Below are 18955 nucleotides of genomic sequence, written 5' to 3'. Positions count from 1 at the left end.
AATAAATAATCAGAGTGGCTCTGTCCTAGGGAAGTACCTACCTTAATGGGGGTGTCGGACAAGTATATAATTATCATATCATGTGATAAATGTTGTTCTACAGTAAGAGTTTGCAGCAGGAACTGATTGCATTGAAGCCTTGAGGGAATCAGAGAAGGCTTGCAGAGGAGGCTCTGCTTGAGATAAGGCTCAAAGACTAAGTAGAGGTTTACCAGATGGCCAAGGTGGACCAGCCACTGAGTTCCCAACACTTTGGATCCTTGAGCTAACACTATGGCTGAGAAGAACAGGGCAGGCCTAGTTTGGATACTTTGACTTCGGGTGCTCCTGTGGTCTCAGAGTTGTTTTTTGCCTCTCCTGGGCAAAGCATTGATTACATAACCAGAATTTTTTTTTTTTTTTCCATAGGAGTATTCTATTTCATCTGTGTGGTACAACTGAAAAGGAACAGCTCGTGGGGTGTGTGACATTACTCAACCTGGATTCATCACACGAGCACCCTACAGAAGTCAGATTTGCTCAGCAGACGAGTCAGGCCCTAGTTCCAATAAAATACACTCTTAAATTGTTGTTTTTTTGTTTATTTTAGTGTGCTTTCTGTACAAACCTGTCTCTCTCTCTCTTTTTTTAATCTCCTACATGTTCTCTAGGATCTCTCTCTCTCTCCCTTTAGTTTAGAGACAGGGTCTCTCTCTGTTGCCCAGGCTGGAATGCAGTGGTGCAGTCATAGCTCACTGCAGCCTCAAACTCCTGGGCTCAAATGATCTTCCTGCCTCAGCCTCCTGAGTAGCTAGGACTACAGGTGCATGCCACAGCACTCGGCTAATTAAAAAAAAATTTTCTTTTTAGAGTCAGGATCTTGCTGTATTCCCCAAGCTGATCTTGAACTTCTGGCCTCAAGAAATCCTCCTGCCTTAGCCTCCACAGTGCTGGGATTTGCAGGCCTGAGCCACTGTGCCTGGCCAAACCTGTCTCTTAAGACAATTTTCCTGAGCTCTACATCCATCCAGATTGTTGTCCTAGTCCCTTCTGATAGAAAAATTCTAGAGTTAATTCAGGGTGGACTCCTTGCTATGAGGATAAAAATCGATTTGTCATAACAATAGGGCAATAGAGCTACCATAAGGAAAAGATCATGTCCTAAAATCTATGAGCTTTATTTCTAGGGTACAAACGTGGTTCAAAAGACTTCTTCAAACTTTTCCCTGCTGTCAAATTTAATACAATTCCTCCTCCTCCTCCTCCTCCAGTGTTGCCTTTCTGATGTCTGCTTGATTTGAGAAAGTAGCTGTCAAAAAGGCTATTAGAAGAAACTGGAGGGAATGTGTTAAATCATTGCAAGAAAAATGGTTCTAATGTCAGTAAGGCAACTTGGCCAAGAATTCCCTTTTAAGAGAGAAGTTGACCCATCTTAAAAGTACTAAGATATCACAAAAATGAAACAAGTGGAGACAGAGAAACTGGGGGGAAAGGAGCATTGGTATGTTTGGTGTGGGGGGGACACTTGAAAGCATTTAGTATATTTATTTATACCTGTCTTATTCCAAGGTGAATTCTGCAGTGAGTTGATTTTCCGGACTAGTGTAGAGGGCAGCTCTCTTATGAAACTAGTTAAGTGCAGACCACATGCTGCTCTAGTCATTGGAGCTGGGAGCAGAGCAGGCATCTGCTTCAGAAAACCAGGAGACCGAACAGGGCACTTCTGAAGACTGAGGCTCCTCCACTCCCAGTTGGAGGTGATCTGAGGAAGTACTAGTAGTGTGCTGAGAAAGATTTTGGATTCCTACAGCACCTAGACAAATGGAACTGGAAGCAAATAAACCATTATAAGATGGAGAATAGTAAAGGGCCCAGGAAGGCAAAAGGAAGATCCTACTCTTTCTTAAAAATTCAGGCCCTTCCTAGAACTTGTTCCATACAATGCCCTGATGTTTGGAACTATGATAACAGCGGACATTGGGGGCCTGAACTGACCTGTCCAATGAGCATTATCTGCCCTGGTGGTATGGTGAACTGACACCCTTTTGATTTTTTTTTTCAGAGCATCATTTCAAATAAATTAGCATTCTCATCTCAACTGACTCACTTGGCAGAAACAAATTCACATGGTGTAAGAAGAGAGAAGGCAGGAGAATAGTTCAGAAGAAGTGGAAAGAGACAGAAGAAGAATTGGGCAGTTTCCTAAAATATAAGTACAAGCACCATCAAATGTCCAATTTACTGAAAAATCCAGATATCCAGATCATACTTTTTTTTTTTTTTTTTTTTGAGACAGAGTCTCACTCTGTTGCCCAGGCTAGAGTGAGTGCCGTGGCGTTAGCCTAGCTCACAGCAACCTCAAACTCCTGAGCTCAAGCGATCCTCCTGTCTCAGCCTCCCGAGTAGCTGGGACTACAGGCATGCACCACCATGCCCGGCTAATTTTTTCTATATATATATTTTTAGCTGTCCATATAATTTCTTTCTATTTTTAGTAGAGATGGGGTCTCGCTCTTGCTCAGGCTGGTCTCGAACTCCTGAGCTCAAACGATCCGCCCACCTCGGCCTCCCAGAGTGCTAGGATTACAGGCGTGAGCCACCGCGCCCGGCCCATACTTTTTTTTTGAGAGAGAGGGTCTCACTCTGTTGCTCAGGTTACAGTGTAGTGGCATATTCATAGCTCACTGCAACCTCAAACTCCTGGCCTCCAGCGATCCTCCCATGTTGGCCTCCCAAAGTGCTAAGATTATAGGCATGAGCCACTGTGCCTGGCCAAAATTAAATTTTTTAAAGTTGAGAATGAGACAAGTCAAGTTGTTCCACATCAGATCAGGTATAATAGTAATTTTTAACATTTTTGTTAAAAGATATCTTTGAGAATATGATGATAACTATAGACTCTCTGCCCAGAAAAAGTACATGTGACTTACACACAAATCCTATTCTATTAAAACAGCTAGTATGATGCCCAAGATGAAACGAATTAGTCACAACACACACATAATAGACTGTAGAACCCTGATCTCTTGACTGCCATAAAGTCTTTCTTGCATCTAACGTAAAGTTTTATTCTATAGTTTATGGTTCTCTCCACTTTTTCTGTCCTCTTTGCTTAAGATCATTACAAACTCCTTGTATGGTTTTCATACCTTCTTGCAAAGGGCTACGAAACTTTATTGTGATTATTCTTGCTTTAAGCTGAAACTTCCCTAATCTTTCCTTACAGACTGTGGCACAGAGTGCTAGTTGCCTTACAATATCCAGTTGTTCCTTCCGCATTAGTCACCCTAGCTATGTGATTATGTTTTTCTGAGTCTCTCTTGCAGCTAGGTAGGGCCATGTAACTAAGCTTTAGACAATGATTTGTAAGCCCTGTGCTATGTGGACCTTCTGAAAAATCTTCCTTCTTCTTCCCTTCCTCTACCCTCCTGTCTGGAATGAAGATACAATAGCTGCAGACCAATAGCCATCCTAGCCCATGAAGGTGGCGGTGATGGGTGATGTCTGTTGACTCCCTCAATAGAAGATACGTTTCATGAGAACAGGAATCTTGTTTATCTTTGTCAAAACAACATCCCCAGCACTTAAAAAGTGTGTGGCATGTGCTAAGGACTCAGGCATTGAATGGTTATTGAATAATGGATGAATGAATGAGTTTACTCTGAACCCATACAAACAAGGTCTCAGTTTCTCACCCAGAATCAAACTCTTGCTTAATTCGAATCACATTACTCCTATTTGCTTCCCTTTGCTCTCCTAGACCTGCCACTATCATAGAAGGATAGGGTGTTGTTGTTTATTTCTTAACGCTCTCCAGTATTACCTTCCAACAAAATATTTTTAAATCTGTTTTCTTAACAATGCTTCCCAATATTTTCTTGCTTAGCAAGTCTAAAATTTTTCAATTCTCAAAGTCACGTATATCTATTTTTGTGTGTGTGTTGTTAAACGCAGGCACTATTTTGTAACTTAAAATAGGCATTCTCTCAAGTCTACAAGAATCGTCTAAGATAGTATCTAATGACATTCGTAAGACTTCAGACAATATTATTATTATCACAGAATGCAGTCACTAGGTCCTGAGGATTTAACTAGATCTTGGTTACTGAAACTGAATTTTGTTGAATCCTTTCCCATTCCACTGTGCCCTCCCACATTTTAACATATCACCTATTTTTGTCCTCAAACTTAAGTCTTTTAAACAGAATTAAATTAAATACATTTAATCATACCTCCATCCCTGATTTTTGAAGCGATCTTTTCTTTTTCTTCCTGTTAAATTTTTTTTTTTTTTTTTTTTTTTTAGACAGAGTCTTGCTCTGTCACCCAGGCTAGAGTGCCATGGCATCAGCCTAGCTCACAGCAACCTAAAACTCCTGGGCTTAAGCAATCCTCCTGCCTCAGTCTTCTGAGTAGATGGGACTACTACACACGCCACCATGCCTGGCTAATTTTTTCTATTTTTAGTAGAGACCAGGTCTCACTCTTGTTCAGGCTGGTCTTGAACTCCTGTGTTCAAGTGGTCCTCCCTCCTCAGACTCCCAGAGTGCTAGGATTACAGGCAGGCGTGAGCCACCATGCCCAGCCCCCTGTTGAATTAAAAGAATAACACTCCCTTTGTCCCTTTTTGTGGTCTCTTATATGGTTATAGGTTTGTAAATATTCATACTTTTTGCAATTACATATCATTTCTTTTTAATTTTTCTTTTACTCTTCCCCCAAAATTGTTGCTATTTCTTTTAACTATTTGGGGGAAATAATTAGCCCTATTTTCCACTTTTGTGATATAACTATTTATACTTGAGCTCTATGGTTTTTGCTCAAATTTCTTTTCAACTTTGAGGAAAGGCATTGTTTGGGTTTTATTAGGTGTATTGAGCTTTTCTGACGTGTAGTATAATTCCCTCTTTCGCAGAGGAGTTTTCCAAGTAGAAGTCTACGAAAATGGAGAAAGATAGAGGTCATCAAGAGAGCTCTCCCTAAACCTCTCATCTACCAGAAATGCCTCTGTAGTCACACAGGTCCTTTCTCCCTCCTTGTTTTTGTATCTGCCCAAAGCTAATCTATCTCTGCTCTGGACTGCATCTACTTCTGCCTTCTTGGGGACATTATGCCATTAATTCTCTCTTCTCTAACTTCAAAAAATTTTTTTCTCCTTTGGTTGTTACCCTTTCACATAATAGTATACTCACTTTTTCTCCTCATCTTGGGGAAAAAAAAGATTCCTTAACCATACATTTCCCTTTAACTATTAATACTACCACATCTCTCTTCTCAGCCAAATATTTGAGAAAAGAAGCCCTCGGTTTCTGTTTTCACTTTCTCACCCCTTCTTCACTTCTTTCCCCATTGCCTGCCAACCAATTCTCTCACACACATCCCCAATCGCTGAGTTGCCAGAGCTAATGGCATTTGTTGCCCCTTGGCAACATATGACTCTGTTCCTTAGGGTATTATGTATTGGGTGCCTATTGATCAGGCACTGTGCTAGGTGCAGCTGTTATAGAAATAAGAAGCAGATGTCATCTCCATTCTGATGAGACTCTCCTGATCAGTCATTCCTCATTAATACTCAGGTCTCTTTGCTCAATACCCACTGCTCACCTTTGCAGGCTTCACCTGATGCCACTTAAATCTCCCTATTTTCCAACTCTCTTCCCTTCCCAGCCCCCCTTGTTATATACAGCTTCTCAAGGCAATCACTTTTGTACCCATGGCTTCAATTACTTTCTACATACTCTGATAACAATATAATTTTAAATACTGTTTTCATTTAACAGCTTTATTTTACACAACACCTCATTTGCTAAAACCATAGATTCAAAATTACGCCATGAAAGGAATCACTTTAAAATGTGATATTCTTAGCATGTAAATTTAAGGAAATTTCCCCAATTACTCTTAATGATTTGATTTAGTATGTGTGTTATTTTTGAAAACATAAATTAGGATCTTAGAAAACAGACTTAGCCTACAGAGGTTTATATCCAACTTTCTACCAGAGAGCTATATTTCAATGTGCCTCTTAGAGTCAAAAACTATCTTCTTTCCCAAACCTATTTTTCTTCCTGCATTCTCTGCCTAGGAGAAAGGCACTGCTGTCTACCCAGTTGCCCAAGCCAGAGCCTTCGCGGCACTTTTGTCTTCCTACTTCCACTCTTTTTGCACATCTAATCACCAAGCACTCTCTACTCTATCTCCCAAATGACCACAAATTCGTTCTTTCCTCATCAGTCACTACAGCTGCCTTTAGTTTGAATACTCACTCTTCTCCTAGATGAACTTAATGTCTCTTAATTGGTCCTGTTGCTTCCTTCAATCCTTCCTTATTGTGCAAGTGACCTCACTGCAAATACATTCAATAATGACTCTTCAACTTCTTGTGGTTCAATGGCTCTCATGTTTGCAGGATAAAATTCAAACTCTTTACCCCAGCATCTAATTTGGCGTCAGATAGGTTTGAGTTTGTATCCCAAATTCAAGCACTATCCAGCAGTATGACCTCAGACAACCCGACTCTCTAAGCCCTTGTTTTCTCATGTGCTTGAACTCACCCAGGGTTGGGACTGTTTCATACATACAGCGCCTGGCACATAGAAGGGACTTAATGTTAAATGAAGGAAGGCATTTTAAAATTCAAATCAAAAAATTGTTCTTGTTTTTAAAAAGTATATTAATATACAGTGTCAGTCCCCTTCCCCAAGCTTGACTTCGACCTTTATTTTCTGATAGTTAGGCTCACGGGTTTGTGGGAATCCAGGTTGCCTGAGATCAAATCCTAGCCCCAGCCCCACCCTGAGCAGTCATGTGACCTTGGGGAAGGTACTTAACTTCTACGTCTCAATTTCTTCTGCTGTAAAATCTGTAAAATGTAAAATGGGATCGTTTTGGTGGGTTAAATGAGTGTACCACAGTTGGAGCAGTATCAGGCACACAGTGGTTGCCAAATGTTAACTATTCACCTTCATCGAATCAGGACTGTGGTACCTAACTGTGTGGTTCTCAATTTTGTAAGAGAAAATCGTGCTTTGTGCATTGTTGTCAGTAAAAGAAGGAAAATCTGTAAAGTTCTGCCGCCGAAGCGAGGTGAGAAAAGGGACTTGGTGAGTCCTGAGCGTTTCAGAGCTGGAGAGACCAGTTGGGTCCCTAATTTTACAGACAAGGAAGTGGAGGGGTGACGTGTCCTCGAGTCTCACTCAGGACACACAGCCACAATCTTTATTGAGAGTAGGATCAGGGCCGGGGGGGGGGTTGCTATATATGGTCAAGTTGCAGGTGAAAACTAAAACTCATTGGAAGACAGAAGAGCATTTAGTTACAGAAACAGTCAACAATTTGGGTGTAACTAAGTTCGGTGAGCAAATGAAAGCTGTCAGACTCGGAAAAACTAAGTTGCTACTGGCACCCCGAACCTTACTAACAGGGGCTTTCTATAGAGCCCATTGAGGAGAATGGCTTCCAGCAACTAATGCCCGCTGGGCTTCCCTCAGGACCGGAAAGCTCCCGGCAGTCCGCGATGAATGAAAACTGGGAGTCCGGTGCTCACCGTGGGAGGGGCGGGGCAGCTGCGGGGCGGGGCTGGGCATTGTGAGTCACGTGCCTGGGCTCTGAGGCGGGCGCCTGGAGGGAACTCTAGTCATGATTGGCTGCTCGTACCCAGGTGACCGCAGGATGCGTTCCGGTTGGCAAGTGCCGGCCAGGGCGAGCAGCCTTCAGTTAGAAGGCGGCGGCGGAAGGAGGAGGAGCTCTGACCACGCTCTCTCCCGGCAGTGGCTGTGACTCTCAGCGCTTGTTGGGTCTCCACCCCTTTTAAATAAGCCCGGCTGGTCGCCGCCCTCGCACACTAGTCAACTCGGGGGAGGCGGCGGCGGCGCGGCAGCGGGGGTGCGGCCGAGGCCGGAGCCCTGCCCGGGGCAGGGCGGCGGGGCGGGCGGGCAAGCAGCGGGTGAGGCCGCGTCTGCTTGCGCGGTGCAGCCCCGGCATAGCCCGGCGTAGCCCGGGGCTGCCCGTGCCGGCCGCGCCATTGTTGGGGGAGGGGGCGGCTGTTCGGCGCGGCGGAGTCAGGGGCTAGCGAAGGCGCAGACAGCAGGCAGCGGCGCAGAACAGCGGAGGCGCCCCATGGGGACCACGCTGAGCTGTTGCGTGTCCCCCAATGCCAGCCCCAAGCTGGGCCGGCACATCCGGCCGGCGGAGCCAGACTACGAGTCTGAGATCTACGAGGCGGTGGCCGGGGACGCAGTGGCAGTAGCGCCGGCGCCCGCTGCCGTGGAGCCTGTGGAGTTGGATTTCGGAGCCGGCGAGGGCCACCACCTGCAGCACATCAGCGACCGGGAGATGCCTGAAGGTAAGGAGGCGGCGGACTTCGCCGCCGCCCCCAGGGTCCCCCGGGAGCATCCGCTGCCTCCGGCTCCTTCCTGCCGGGAGCCGGCTTCCCCGGGGCTGGGCACCGGGACTAAGGCTGGCTCTGCCTCGAGTCCCCACCCTTTATTCTTTCCCCGCCGCGTCCGGCCAGTTTCTTTCCCTCTTCCCTACCCGAACGCCCAGTTCTTGTCCCCTCTCCCCATTCTCCCAAACTGGCATGGGACCCTCTGGTCCACGGCCCTTCTGGTTTGTAGCTCTATTCATCGTCCCCTGGGACTTGATAAAGACTTTTTTGGTATATTCTCTCCCTTTTCTTAATGAAAACTCAAACACCCCAACTTCGGAGTCCCCATCCCATTTTCTGTCGTCACCCATCCAGATGGTACCTAAGTGAAGGAGCCAGGTAGGGGCCTGGTTGTTTCCTTCCTCCCACTCGTTAAGATAGCTGATACTTGGGCAATTCAGACTCAAAAGTTTGAAGATTTCTTATTTAAATTCAAAATAGAGGTTGCCATAGGAGAGTTTATGTGGTATTCTTAATAGTCTGTTTTACCTCACCTTGGTCGAAGCCGCTTTATTCCAACTATAATTTGAACACAAAAAAAAATTGGGAGGGGTTGCGTAAAATATCTGAAAGTTGTGAAATGTTAATGCCAGGGCTGCAGATTTTTTTTTCTTTCAACCCAAGGCAGTTAAACGCGGAGTTCTGATTACTTTAAAATTCCTACTTTGACACAGATATATTTTCAGCCCTACTCCGGTGACTTAACAGACTTCATCTACCTCCTTTAAAGGAGACGTAGGGGTGGTTCATGGTCAATAGTTCAAAAGAGATGAAACATAGTTCAGGGAGTTAAAATGCCAGACCCTCCTGCCCAAGACCGTAAGTTTCTATGGCTCCCGCCCCCCAGAATCCTGTTTAAAGATAAGAGTGTTGAGGTAAAAGTTCTTTATACTCTAAACCACTGCTGGGGCGGGGAGGGGGAATGGGAAGGAGGAAGAGGGAGGAAACTTGATTTTTTTTTTTTTTTTTTTTTTTAACCTCTAGAATTTTGGAAAGGGATGAATCTAGCTAAAAATAGTTTGGGGTAGCAAGATGGTTTTTGAATAAAAACTAAGTCCTTTGAAGTAGAAAACATTGTATCATTTTTAAAGATGTTTAAGAGCATTTGTCTCATTGGTTTCATTTAAATGCCAGTGGTTTCATTACTATAGAGGAAATGTCTTACAGCTCTTCTATTTAAACTTTGGTTGGGCTCTTAATTTATTTAAAAGTTAGAATAATTAAGCCTCATGATGGATGTGCCTTTGTAACTGGGAAGTACTGTACTCACTTTTCAGAATGTTCAAAAATTGTAAAAGAATGAACAAATATGTGAATTGATTGTACCTTTATACACAAATCATGTAAGTACTTGTGAAAACTTCTCCACTTGGTGGTGTAAGGTAAGCCTCTGAGTGATTTTTCAAACCAGTTGATGTGTGGTAGTGTTGGGCGAGTGCCCAAAATGGGTTCTTTAATATCATTCTTTAGGATTTACAACACATTTTCATGTACATCTCAGTTGGCCCTACTAAGCTCAAATAAGGCCTGTGTATGTCATCTCTATATTGCTGATGAAGACTTAGAGATCAGAAATGACTATGTAAGATAGCTACTGAACGGAACTAAGGTGCTAAAACCTCTTAACTGACATGGAGGTGGGTGAATTAGGCTGAATTATGCCTACTTCAGTTCTTAAAAAACTTTAAAAACTGAGGAATGCATCTTATATTTTACCCATAAAGTAGATCTATCTCTTAGAACTAACTCCCATCTTGATTAGCTCCATTCAAAGTTTATTTTACACAACTCAGAGGCAACATTTGCCTCTCCATCTTTTTTTTTTTTAAGGAGGGGGAGGGGCAGGTGTCACACTGTTGCCCAGGCTGGCCTGGTCCTCCTGGCCTGAGGTCAAGCTTCCACCTCAGCCTGCTGAGTAGCTGGGACTACAGGCCCAGGCCCCCTTGTCTGGCTCCCATCTTGTGTCAGTACATTTATTTCAATGGATAAGAGTAAAAGTACAGGTAAAAAAAAAATGACCTGAATTTGCCAGGCAAATAAATGGGTTAATAAATTTTAAAGAGTTTGTTCTGGTAACTCTGAATCTAAGCCAAGAATATCCTGGGGAGAGGAATATTAGTGGAAACTGATAAGAGGGCAAGTAAGATACCAGACAGTAAGCATAGGACAATGGTAAGGAGTGCGTGTTAAATCAGAAAAGTTGAAAAAATAGTTTCTGAGCACAGAATTTACCATTTCGTGTTTTGTTAGTGTGACAGTTAAATTTTCATTTCAGTTGGTCTCTTAAAATTTAATTTTGTGACATTCAGTAATGAGAAACCTCAATTTTAGCATTGCCTATTATCCTGAAGTTTCCATAGAAACTTAGAACACCAAATATAAAGTATAGACACATTGAAAGTTTGCTTTTAATATCTCTGCTTCAGACAATTTTATATCAGTTTCCCTGGAAACTGAGAATTCCTGCTTAGATGTAAAACATCTTAGCTTTTCTACAATGAAGAATTGAATTATTTTGGTTACTTAGACAAAATCAAACATAAATGATGCTCTGATTTGTTCTTCTCTGAAACATTTCAGAAGAACATGATTTTTCCAAGCCATTTCAAAGAGATTTCCTAAGAATCTAGTAAAGATTTCAGGTAGACTAAAAAGTATTTTCTACCACCTTGCCTATTTTGAACAGTGTATCTAATACAACTGATGGTAGTATCAGTAACACAAAATCGGATACTAAGATCTTTCTCAATTTTATTATACTCATCAACTTTTCACACAGCATTTTATATTCTGACTTTAGGAGCTTTGCTAATTTGCTGGCTAAAGGCTCTCTTTCAAGTGACCCCTTCCTCCTCCCATGAGCGGTGAGGACAGGGAAAGAATTCACCATATGATGTGGAAAAACTTCTGAGCAACAGATCTTTCCTCTTTCTAGTAGCTATTTTAAATCTTTTTTTTTTTTTCTTTTTGCTATTTTTTAATAACTGTATCAATGTTTTAAATGTAAAAGATTTAGAAAATACAGAAAAGTCATTCATTAGATTCAGAATACTCAGAGCTAACTTTTATTAATATTTTAGTATTGATTCTTCCTGAACCTTTTGTATGCATATGAATGTAACATTTTGTTCATTTTACAAAAATGGATATTATGTGTGCTGCTTTGTAACTTACTTAAAGCACTCAAATAATGACATAAGTTCCTGAAACAGTGGTTTGACACCTAGAGAGCATTCCAGGATGTCTTTCCATGCCAGTGCGCACCGCTTTATCTCATGCCTTTTATGAAGTGCTTAGTGTACCATCGAATGGTTAGAGTATCATTCATTTACCTACACTTATGATTGGACATCTTTTATAGTAAAATCATACACTGTCCCTTTATGCTTGATTCTGGGAACATATAAAAACATTTTGATGTGTTGTATCTCTCTTCAGAACTCAGGTGGTATATTTTATCTCTTGATGTAATTAAATCCATGGGATGAGTCATTTTGTAGTTAAGATATTTTAGTATTAAATGTTCTAATGCTAAATTAAAGTTACCATGGACTTTTCACTGGACATTAGTATTCCTCCTTTAGGTTTTTGTGGTTCTTGGTAGCCTATCCTGTGTCTTCAATTCTGAATAGCTACCACTTTAAGAGGTCTGATGCTGGTCTTAGATGACAAATCAAGAAACAGCATTAGAAGAAATCTTAGGAGATGTGAAAAAACTGGGAGAAACTTAACTAGTTTGGGGTATACTAAAATAGATGTTTCTTGAGCACCTTTGAGTGGTCAGGCAGTGTTCCAGATACAGGGCAAACAGTAGTATACCAGACAAGGCCCCCAACCTTACTCTGATCCTCACATTCTAGAGGGAGCTGGGGTAGATAATACGTGAATAATCAAGAATGGCAGGTAGCGAGAGAGAGGTAGTGCTGGAAAGAGAGTAGAATAGGGTAATGGATTGGAGAGGAGGGCAGTTTTACAGGGGCATGTGTGTAATATAACTGCTCTCCTTACGTGACTTGTGAGCAGTTCTAAAAGTGAGGGGTAGCCATGTGAGGATAGGAATTGAGGGGGCGCAGAGGCTTTCATGCAGAGGGATAGCTCCTTGGGAGAGCCTCAAAAGACACAAGGGTGGCTGCGGCAGGGTGAAAGGGATGCCAAGAGGAGTATGGTGGGCTAAGGCCTTGTGGGCATAGTGGGCCTTGACAAAGAATATAGACTTAAGTTGTGATGGGAAACCACTGGAAGATTGTAGCCTGGGAATGATGTTAATTCTTTAAGAAAAAGATCAAACTAGTTGCTGTGTGAGAACACACTGTAATGCAAGCAAGGGTGGAAGCAGGGAGACCAGCTAGGGGGCTGTGGAATAGTTCAGGCGAGAGCCAGCAGCGAACAGAAAAATAATAAGGACCTAAAATAGGCTGACTTTAAGAAATTAAGTCAATCTAAAAGTAGATAAAGTTATGAGTAGACAAGTCACAGAAAAAGAAAGGCAGATGATCCTTAAACATATCTTCACACATAAGAGAAAGGCAAATGAAACTGTACTGCAGTTTCCCTCCTATTGGGAGAAAATCCAAAAACTTGACAATACATTCTTTGGTGTGGCTGTGAAGAAAGCTACATTCATATATTGCTGGTGGAAATGCAAAATAGTTGACTCCATGAAGGGAAATTTGGCAGACTCTCATAACATTGCAAATGCATTTAATCCAGAAATCCTACTTTGAGGGATTTATCCTGTAGGTATATCTCACAAATATGAAAAAAACATATGCACAAAGCCTTTGTTGCATCCTTTTCTTTCTTTCTCCCCCCCCACCTTTTTTTTTTTTTTTTTTTTTTTTTTTTGAGACAGCGTCTGCTCTGTCACTCAGGCTGGAATGTAGTGGCTCAGTCATAGCTCACTGCAGCCTCCAATGCCTGGGCTCAAGTGATCCTCCCACCTCAGCCTCCCAAGTTACTAGAACTACAGGCAGTCACTCTTGGCTAATTTTTTAAAAAAAAACTTTTTGTAGAAGTGTGGTCTTGCTATGTTGTCCAGGCTGGTCTCAAACTCTTGGCCTCAGGCTATCCTCCCACTTTGGCCTCCCAAAGTGCTGGGATTACGGGCATGAGCCATTGTGCCTGACTTGCATTATTTTAACAGCAAAATATTGAAAATAACTTAAATGTCTAGTAAGGGACTGGTAAAATAAACCAGTACATTCACACAAAGGAGAACTATGGAGCTGTAAAAAAGAATGAGATCTCTCTTTACTGCTGTGGAGTGATCTCCAGGATATGTTACATGAATAAAGTAAGGGGGAGAACATACCGTAACCTACATGAAATAGAGAGGAAATAGTATTTGTTTATTTAAAAAAAAAAAAAAAAACACGAGGAAGAATTTCTGATCTTGTGTGACAGTTTTCCTCTTAACTTCAGTGGGTAGCCAAAGTGCATATTTGCCCAAGATATTGTGTTGGTACAGGTTTACCAATGAATGCTAAATGTTTACTTTTTGCTTTTGAGTTAGTGAAAGTTAACGTGCATTATGTAGTACATAGATTGCTCTTGAATTTCATTTGATCCTCACAACGTTTTGAGTTAGGTAGTGTAGGAATTATACCTGTTTTACATATGAGAAGACAGGCTCTGAGTTTCTACAGTTTTAAAAAATGAGGCTTGGTAGGTCAAGAATGTAAATTCCAGATATATGGTATATAGGAACAGAAATTTACAGATTGACTTAATATGGGCTTGTTTGGATACTACCTTTTTCCCTCGCCTTTTTTTAGTGTATTAAAGTAATTAAGCTTTAGGGTTAAAACAGTAACATTGGATAATAAATGAAATGGAGGTACTTATAACCCAGAAATGTTCTTACAAGTCTAAGAAATGGAATTAAAAGTGCTATTAAGAAATACATAATGGGAGAAATGTATACTACAGTATATGAAATGTCACAGCTCAGTCACAGTCACTAAAGCATAGATGGAGGATAAAACAGTTACAGCAAGACTGAGAACCGACATAGAGGCAGGTAGAGAAGTGGTTTGGAAGGCAGAGTTAATCGTCAGAGGCCAGGAAAGCAGGAACAAGGCACCAGTGAGCACTGCTGCGGCTGTGTGCCTTCTGGAGAGGCCAGCCAGTTCAAGGCCACCAGGTAAGAAAATGTGGACTTAGACAAAATCATCAGACTTTACATTGGAATTGAGAGGCTTAAAATGTTTGTGTTATGGGACATAAAACTAATACAATGTGCCGTATAGGGATGAGAGAGCAGGTCAGTAAATGCAGGAAGTCTTTAAATGGATGCCTAGCAGTTGGCCCAGAAACTGCCGACATCTTCTATTTAATTGGGATATATTGAAATCAGTATGTTGAAATCAATCTTTCTTTGAAATATGCTGCTTCTGTCACTGCCCTCTCCCTTTAATGTTTTGACAAGGAAAATCATTTCTTGACAGTTTACAATTGCATAATTTCAACACTTTTGGTTTTTATTAATGCATTTCATTTATTCTAAGTTGCATATATTTTTATATTTTTAACATCTGTGCAATTGAAATGGATCTTACAACTAATAAAATCTTAGAGGAAAAGCGATATTCAATGTCATGGTGTCTTACAGGTTTCTTCCTCTGAGGGATGTTTACATTAAGATTTGAGTTTAATTTTTTTTTAAGTCATACTTTCCCTTCCATCATCCTGTCATGCTTTCAAATTAAGTTGCAATTTAAATTGATGACACAAAACTAGTGGGTCTTAAAATATAACTTTAATCATAATCCCTAATTATGAAATCAAAAATATTTCTCCTAGTTGGGGAGTTTTTAAAAAATAATTTTTGAAGGCATTCACCTATAAGATACTGGTAATTGATATGTTTTTATTTTGTGGACATATCTCTAAATCTCTGTATGTGCATGTTTATGGGGCCACTGGCAGCTCCTGACTAGCCAGCACCCTAGAGTACAGCTCTGCCTTTCTCTTCTGGTTCTTGGAAAGTCCCAAGAGAGCTGTGAATGATTGGCCTGCCCTGGGTCAGGTGCCCACCCTAAAACCTCAGGGTAGGGAGAGTGCCAGCTTGTCACTTGGGCTAATTTTGCTTTTTTCCCTGTGTGGTGTCATTTCTTTTATCATAGCCTTTCTTGATCTTTGTATTTAACTACATAGTTAAAAACATTGATTTTGAGGTTGTATGTGTCTGTAAATCTGCTCCTCTTTGATTCTGGTACTTAATTTTCCTGGACTGCCATTGAAAATTCTTCATTAAACTTTATTATGACATAGGTACCTAATATGGCTTCTGCAAACATTTCTTCTCATTTTTTAGATTTGATGGTAGTATATTTGCTTTCTTTTTGGTAGGAAGTAGTCATGAATTCTTTCAGAAGTTTTAAGACAGCTGTGAAAATCTCTGTCACTTTGCACAAATGATTTTATTTTTCTAAATAGCAAACATTGTCTCATCTTTTTAAAGATGTGGGGGAAAAAAAAACCTTTAAAATAATTTTTGTGTGAGTCTTTCCCGTGAGAATAGTTTTCTCCAAAAGCAGTTTAATAAACTTCAGATCAGTGGAGGAATTTTTATGGAGAACAAACCAATTGGTTTAGCTGTGTAAGTTTCTAGTGATTTGGCAGTACCATTAAAATGGATGATTCAAATTCCTGTTAAACCAGGAAGTCCCAAATTGTGTGTGTTCATGCAAGACTTAAACCATATTACTTGGAGGGAACCAAAGGTTTCTAGGTAGATAAATTTGTGAAATGCTGAGTTAGACAGTATTCACTGCTAGACTGGTAAGTTTTTTAATATTGATTCTAAGATTCTATTTAATATTGCTTCTATTGATTGTAAGAGCCAGAGGTATAGTGTACTGTGATTTGACCACGAAACCCCTTTTTAAAAAGTAAACCATTACCTGTCTGGATCTTGGCCCAGTTTCTTACAAGATTGGTTAATATAAGTAGGTTGAGATGGACATTGCTGAGGAGTGTCACAGGTTTTTATTTTTTTCCCTTCATGGCAACTTTTATTATCCCATATGATGGCAAAGTTTGTTTTATGAAAATTCAAGAATCTGTTTTGTAGTCTTGCGTGAATAGGAGATTATTCCACTTAGGTGCAAGGTAGACTGCAGGCAGACCTGCCTTGACAAAGATGGGACCAAAAGGTTTTAGAAGCAGCCCCAGACCTGCTTCAAAAGGTAATTTTGATGAAGCCCCACATTAATCATGCTGTTGGAAGATGTGAGAGTTTAGCTTTGGAAACTGAGGGCAAAAGTTAAAATTCACTTTCTATCATGGAAATGTTCTTATAGATTAGAACATTGAACTTTTTATGCAGTCCTCTTAAATCTGCCATGGTGAGTAGCCCCCAAATAAACCAGAGCTAACTAAATGAGTTCACTTGTTGAATGGAGTTGGAATTAGCCATTTGATTGTCTAAAGAACGCTTGCCAAAAACAACCCCTTTGTTTTAGTATATTTGATTTATTGAGCTGGTGTCTGACAGTAATTGGCCACAGCATCACTTGCTGCTTGGGACTGTTCCTGAAATGTGCTAGTAATGTCAGCGTAGAAGAGGGTGATTGTGTTTCTATTTGGTAAGTAGAAGGAGGGAGGGCATGTATGTGATTCATCTAAAAGTTACATCAGATTATTTAGGTTCAAGTTACAGAAGTTGCGCACATAGCCTGGTTTTAGTCTGTATGTATGGAGAGATTAATGATTTTGCATTCCCCAGTGGAATTTTTATATTGTTGCTTTTATATTAATATTTCCTTCATATTTATTACTAACAAATTTCTCTTGAGACCGTTAAAAGTGATTAAAATTGATGTGTAGCTTTTTTTTTTTTTTTTTTTAATAAAGGGTCTTGCTCTGTCACACAGGCTGGATTTCAGTGGCTCAGTCATAGCTCACACTGCAGCCCCGAATTGCTGGGCTCAAACTATATCCTCCCGCTTCAGTCTCCCAAAGTGCTGGGATTACAGGCATGAGCCACGGAGCCTGTCAATATGTAGCTACTTAAAAACTTTTCTACTCACCTAAATTATCACATCTTTTTTCTCTTCTTCTACAGATTTAGCTTTGGAATCGAATCCTTCTGACCATCCAAGGGCAAGCACAATTTTCCTGAGCAAATCTCAAACGGATGGTAAGACAGTATTTTTTTTTTCTCCAAGGAAAAGAGTAAGAACTATTTTTGTCTTACAGGATGTAGTTTAAAAAGTATTTAGAAGAGCTCATTAGTTTCAGTTTTTCAGTTTTTTATATATTCACTTGTCATATTTTAATATATGGTATACTTTCCTTTAGTTGTCACTCTTTTAGTGAGAACATGTAGATGTTCTGTTTACACACTTTGCCACTTCTTTATCAACACAGTTGGTCACATGATTTAGTCCTCCATTTATCCCTATTTCTTCATACTACTTTGCCCTTTTTCCCCTGCTCCAAAGAGCACTTTTGAAAGATGAATGATAGGATTTAGGCTGCAGTTAGGTTTTGATGTGAACAAATAAAAAATATCAGTTGTTCACGTGTGGGTATTGAAACTGTGATTTTGGCCTCCTTTTAACCAGTGATCTAACCGAATGAGCCTGTCACATCCAAATTTATGCTACTCAGAACTTCTAAGCTGTTCAGAACCTTTTCATCCTAATGTGATGTAAATGTAAACATGCCCTGTGGTGTTTCCCAGAAGGTTAGCCTCAGCAAGTGAAACTAGTGTGAAGTTTCTATGTCCTGTTTGTTTTAGGATGAGAATCAGACCTGTAGGATTTTTCTGCACTCCTTATTTTCCTTAATGTTATGGTAAATCCTAGTCTATTTGCTAAAAAGCCATACACCACCAAATTTTTCAGTTCATCTCAATAACAAGACTACAGGAAGTAAAGGTTTTATAATAATATTTGAAGTAATGCAGCACAATAAAAAACGGCAGTTTTTTTTTGGTTTTGTTTTTTTTGGGGGGGGGCTGTCCTTCAGAAATGAAGAAATGGGGGTGTCTAACCTTCACTTTCATAGTTTGTGTGTACTTTGCTTGTCTTGAGCCAGTCATTTCTGGTTGGGATTGCTGTATTTCTCAGTTTCTCCCAGAGCCATGGGCTTCTCACACATAGATGTGTGGAAGCAGGAAAATAAAAGCTATCCTATGCCTCTCTCTCTCTTCAGTGGGAAGGAATACGTGTGCCTACAATGCTGTCCAGCATCAAGGAGGAGGCAGCGTGGGGAACAAAGTGCAGCCCAAGTCCCTCTTGGATCATTACTCTTTTGGACTTTGTTAGAACAAAGTTATTTTGTGTGCTGTAGTTACTATGTTCAATTAGATTAGCACACTCATTTTAAAAATTACGATAGGTTATTTTCCAGTTAGTAAAGACTCATGTATTTTTTCAGTAACATATTAGTAGATTACCAATAAGTAGTCCAGGATGCTTTTGGGGATTCAGGTATATCTAGGGATTGGTGCCTGGCTGGAAACTGGTTCTTAGAGCTGTCAGCTGTTAGATACGGGTAATTAAAGTAAGCTGTGTGTAAATGTAGAATTAGGAAATACTGCTG

The 18955-nt window shown here is 40.7% G+C and overlaps 1 protein-coding gene across 3 annotated transcripts in view; it reads left to right on the top strand.

Moving 5' to 3' along the window:
* Window positions 1–7855: 7855 nt before the first annotated feature.
* The window catches only part of CCNYL1 (cyclin Y like 1), a 34380-nt gene continuing 23280 nt past the window's right edge, over window positions 7856–18955 (top strand). For 2 of the 3 annotated variants that reach the window (XM_069483437.1, XM_069483267.1), the window contains exons 1-2: window positions 7856–8323; window positions 17472–17546. In XM_069483437.1, the coding sequence (XP_069339538.1) occupies window positions 8098–8323; window positions 17472–17546 (301 nt within the window). In that variant the 5' untranslated portion in view covers window positions 7856–8097. The remainder of the gene's footprint in view (window positions 8324–17471; window positions 17547–18955) is intronic. The other variant, XM_069483351.1, reaches the window with a different exon arrangement.

The sequence above is a fragment of the Eulemur rufifrons genome, chromosome 1, assembly GCF_041146395.1.
Source record: "Eulemur rufifrons isolate Redbay chromosome 1, OSU_ERuf_1, whole genome shotgun sequence".
Lineage (NCBI taxonomy): Eukaryota > Metazoa > Chordata > Mammalia > Primates > Lemuridae > Eulemur > Eulemur rufifrons.
The sequence above is the reverse complement of the archived record's forward strand: the minus strand, read 5'-3'. Positions and strand labels throughout refer to the sequence as shown.